This window comes from Hemibagrus wyckioides, linkage group LG17 (genome assembly GCF_019097595.1).
Source record: "Hemibagrus wyckioides isolate EC202008001 linkage group LG17, SWU_Hwy_1.0, whole genome shotgun sequence".
NCBI classification, from domain to species: domain Eukaryota; kingdom Metazoa; phylum Chordata; class Actinopteri; order Siluriformes; family Bagridae; genus Hemibagrus; species Hemibagrus wyckioides.
The window spans coordinates 16,906,507-16,911,554 of NC_080726.1; the positions used below are offsets into that span (position 1 = coordinate 16,906,507).

Genomic DNA, 5,048 nt, shown 5'->3' on the forward strand with positions numbered 1-5,048 from the left:
GGGAGACACGTGCTGGGAAATAGCTACTACATTTATTTTTGTGGTTAGGAGTCAAAAGAATTGTAACTAAAATGTTCAGCACCGTTAAGAAACAACCTTCATATAGTAAAGAAAACGTGTGAATGACTCCGTCGACTTGAGGCAAGGAATCACTGTATACATCAGTGAAAAGAAGTAGGACAGAGAGAAACTTTGATGACACAAAAGCTCCATCATTTCCATACAAGATTAGATTTGGCCAACAGCACAACCCCCAACACCGCCTTCAGAATAACAAAAGGCATCCACATCAACCTCACAGAAGGGTGTCGCTCAGGCTCCGAGCCCAGACACACCATTAAAATCCTCGATACAACAAAAACACAACACACTCGCCTGCAAACAGGCAGAAAACAACGTTTGATTAAATATTAATAATTTTTTTGCACAAAAAAAAGTAACTCAACAAGAGCTCAGGATCCTTGTAAAAAAGTTTTATTTTCAGTACAAACCTGGAGAGAAAAAAAATATATATTAAACTTAACAGTAAACATGAAACATTTTCTATAAATACAATAAAATAAATTAAAAAAAATCAAGCTGCTGGAAATTCATCAACTCTACATGTAACATGGAAACCTGGAAAACCATAAGAACCATGTTCCAAAAAAAAAAGAAGAAAAAAAAAAAAAAGAAGGGGTGTCAATGGAGTCTCACACAAATACACCTACATCTGAGCTAACAAGTTTTAAAAAAAAAAAAAAAAAAAAAACAACATACAGAATCACAATACTGACTTTAGTCTGAAAATAAACAAAGTGAGAAGGAACAAAGCTTTGATAATGTTCTGCTGCTTTAACTGCAGAACATTCTAGAAACACGTTCTTCTGCACATCTCTGTATCGGAAGAGGAACACTGAGCCTATGGAACATTTATACAAAAAAGTTAAAGAGTCAGAAATTCTTTGGCTTTTTTTTTTTTTTTAAAAATATAATCTTTTTAACCGGCAGCCAATTTAAATACTGATCCCGCACAGTATTTCACTCCAAACCGACAACTTCGCTCTCTGAAAAGAGTCACATTGTGATCACAAATTATAACAGGGGGAGAAAACACCCTGCAGTCCTCCACTTCTTTCTTTACGCCGCCACATGTAGAATTCTTCAAATCAAGCTCATATACAGAGTCAAACACAGGTCGTATAAATCTATGATTAGGAGTGAGAACGAGAATGCTGGCTCTAAAGGAAGAAACTGGAGCTGCCTTCAGTGCAGAAGCCATCAGGGACAGACAGCTGGCTGAAGATGGGCAGCCTCTTGGCAGCACTGTCCAGAGCTGAAGACAGGTCAGAGCCGCTCAAGCTGCTGGCTGAGCTGCTGCAGCGTCCCTCGTGGTCGGAAAGCGAGGTGAGTGACAGACTCCGTGTGCCCAACGAGGCGCTGAAGGTCTGGTCAGGTACCCCCGGTGCCATCTGGGAGGGTGAGGTGGTAGGTGTAGTCTCGCTGCTACAGCAGCCAGAGTCGTGTGACGGCAGGAACTCGGGGAACGCCATGGCTAGGAGGTCAGAGACGGTGCCTGAGGAAGGTGGTGAGGCAGATGACACGCCAAGGAAGGACGACTGAGAAAAGGTAGGATCGAGCAGTGTGGGGTTAGAAGGAAATCCAGCAAAGCTAAAGCTCTGTTTTAGAAGAGGTGGGCGCTGTGTGCTCATAGGAAGAGAGGGCTGTTGAGAGCGAGGGTGGGCATCGTCATCGTTGTTGTGCACAAAGTGGCAGCGGATGCCATATGGACAGAAGCCGATGGAATGGAAAGTGCGACACGGTTCAGTCTTGTACTTGGGGTGGCGGTTGATGCCGCGTAGCTCCTCGGCTCCGTGGGCGAACTGGCACTTGCTCCCGTATTTGCAGGTGCCTCTTTCTGTAAAGGTGCGACATAGTTCAGTCTTGTAGCGTGAAGAAGTGGAGCCGGAAGACACAGAGGACGTGGAGCTGGAGAACAACTCAGAGCTTAACACAGACCCCGGCTTGTCACATGCCCAGCCCAGACCTCCGGTCTCCCCCTCCACCATACTGACCGCACGTTCTGACCAAAAGCCTATCTTATTCCATTGCGATGGCAAAGAGGTTTCTTTGGTTTGTGCCCAGTGGCTAGAAGTTATTGATCTGGGCTTTTGATATCCAACAGCAGATGATGGAGGTGCAGGCATCTTTTGTGGATCACCCAAGTCTAGTTTTAACAGTTGCTGGAAGCAAAGTAAATACATACGTTAATAATCTGGTAAAAAATAAATAAATAAATAAAAATAAATAAAAATAAAGGATGTGAAGTTGAACAGTGTGCACATGCGCACATCATAATCCAGAATAAACAGTTTTATTAAACAGGCAACCGTTTAGCTAATCATCACTGTAGCTTAGTTTTTAGTTAGACAAAAAAAAAATGTCTAGCAAACATTGGTGTGTGTGTGTGTGTGTGTGTGTGTGTGTGTGTGTGTGCGCGCGCGCGCGCGTGTGTGTTGCGTCTCTAAAACTGTTTACATTCAAACTCCAGTGCAGGTTTAATGCTGATGTTAGTAATTATAATTAATCGAGTTTTACAGTGCAAATAAACGCGCACATAACAGATTACAATCGTCTTTAACTTTAGAAACCAGGTTAATTCGCTTCAGGACTGAGAGCTTGTGGCCCATGTCCCCGCTCGCAATGCAAAGCACTTTAACACATTCCTACATTAACACACGGGGAGTCTAAGAGGACATGAGAACACAACACTGCTGATCAAGTTTGCACATTTTTTCCATTTCTGCAAACTCTGCTTTTCATTATCACATGACGGAAACGTCACAGGAATCGTGTACAGACTCCAAACTCGCAAACACACAACGACAGCAAAAGCTGCACGCGACAAATGAGGCGTTTTACCTTGCACAGGATGTCATCTCGGTCAATAAACTGATTGAAGGCGTAAGATGGCATGTTTCTCTGAGCCCGAGGCGATGTCTTTCGTCCAAACGGGTGTTTTACTATACCTCTCTCTCTCTCTCTCTTTCTCTCTCTCTCTGACTCTTTCTCTGGCCTCAAAACTTATTTCAGTTCAGACACCACGATTTTTTAAGCTCGTGCGCTGCACACCGCCACGCCTCCGCTCCGCCCATCACCACCACAAAAAGGTTTTATTCCAAATGTCTTCTCCTGCCCTGAGTAGGACACTACGATATTCAAGGATGGAATGATCTCCTTAAAGGAAAGCAGCCTGCCTAGTGCACTTCATACACAAGTTTGAGACGAAGTGTGACGTAGAACACAAACCCGGGATGAAAACTCGGTGTGTGTGTGTGTGTGTGTCTTTCTTGCATGTTTTTACGGTCAATTTCAATACAGATTTATTTTATGAACAATTATTTAAATATTTGCATTAATGTTTTATCTGTTTATTGGAGCTCATTACACAGAGTTGTCAGGTTAATAGCTATAAAAGCAGTAATAAGTATAAGTGTTAATAATGAGAACTAAAGCACACTGACTTAGTGTTTCTGATTTCAGTCACTCAGCCCAGTCATCATCATCATTATTATTATTATTATTGTTGTTGTTGTTGTTGTTAGTAAAATGAAAGCATGTATTTCACAGTTCTAAACATCATATACTGATTCATTTTTCTCCTCCCTTCAGCCAAAATGTTCTCATCAGTTCTAATCTTTGTCTGATTTTCCATCTTCTTTACAAAACTGGAACTGTGTGTGAGTCTGCGTGCTGCCTGATCAGAATCAGATAAATCACCCCCCGATTGCTTAGCAAGGCGCGACTGTCAAAGCCCAGAGCCGAGAAAACCCCAGAGCGTCTTTGATACGACCAGCTGAAGGTGTTGAAAGTTTCACCGACTGGTTAAAGGACTGACATTAAAGGCATTTTATATCCCTCATCATGGTGACAGCAGACAAAGCCGCTGTGGTCCCACTGAGACAGGAGACGAGGTTGTCTTTCAGTGTCCACGCCACTGACTGTACAACACCATTAAGCACCAGGTACGACAAGTGGCCCATGGACACATGGTGGGGTCATGTTAATGCAGAGAAAACCAGCGTGTGAATCCTTGTCTAAAGCCAACACCTCGGGCAGTGTACGTTACAGCTCACAGAACTTAAAGGAAGCCGCTGTGCCAGTATGCACTGAAAGATGAGTTATAACTTACTTAAAGTCATTATTTACTTTCTCTCTCTCTCTCACACACACACACACACACAAAGAGAGAGAGGAGACTGTAATTTTACCCTCTTGCATTGAAGTGTTCCACACTAACAATGTTCTCTCCATTGTTCCCCAAACCAGACAAAAGCAAGAGGGTTAGTCCAGGCCAAGATGTCAGCTTACCAAGGGCATGTTGAAACATAAGGGTTGTTGTATTTGTGAAGCAGCTAAACCACATCCAGTCTACCTCCCAAACCTCTGTAACTGGATCTCAGATGAGGATGAGAAAAACTTAAACTTAATGCTGTATACGAAGAACAGCAAATGTGATGTGATACTAACAGTGATCTTTAACAGCTGGCTTACATGGTGTGGGGTTTCTTTAACAATCTGAGAAACTGAACCCTCAGAATTCAAGGTGGATTTATTTACCTCACTGTGATCAGGGATGATGCTGTACTGTTACACACATTCACAAAATCTTACACAGCCAAGTAAAATATGTGCCTGTATTACATTTGTTTGTTTACTTGCTTGTTTTAAATCCCATAAAGCCTTACCTCACAGACCGTATGTACAGGTAAAGTAACTTTCAGCATTTATTTCACATGTAGTTTGTTTTGGGTACAGACTGCATTCTTCACTACAGCACAGGATACCAGAGTGTTTCTAACCAGACAAGGCGAGTGCAGAATGTGTGATTATGGTAAAGGAGGCAGGGGTGAGGGCTTGTATGTGTGTGTGTGTGTGTGTGTGTGCGTGTAAGGGCATGGGAGAGCTCTGCCTTCTTCTCCACTGATTGAGCAAAAGGGTATTAGAACATAATGAGTAAAAAGTTCTTGAGCTAACAAAAAGCTCCCACCCCCCACCTGAGGGTGAGT

General features: G+C 42.8%; 1 protein-coding gene across 1 annotated transcript; it reads right to left on the bottom strand.

Moving 5' to 3' along the window:
• Positions 1-452: 452 nt before the first annotated feature.
• zgc:114130 (uncharacterized protein LOC570332 homolog) lies at positions 453-3,097 on the bottom strand. The gene is made up of 2 exons (XM_058414200.1): positions 2,902-3,097; positions 453-2,222 (listed from the first exon to the last, which is right to left on the bottom strand). Exons 1-2 carry the CDS (start codon positions 2,953-2,955, stop codon positions 1,221-1,223), a joined length of 1,056 nt encoding a protein of 351 aa, XP_058270183.1. The 5' UTR covers positions 2,956-3,097; the 3' UTR covers positions 453-1,220.
• Between the last annotated feature and the right edge of the window lie 1,951 nt (positions 3,098-5,048).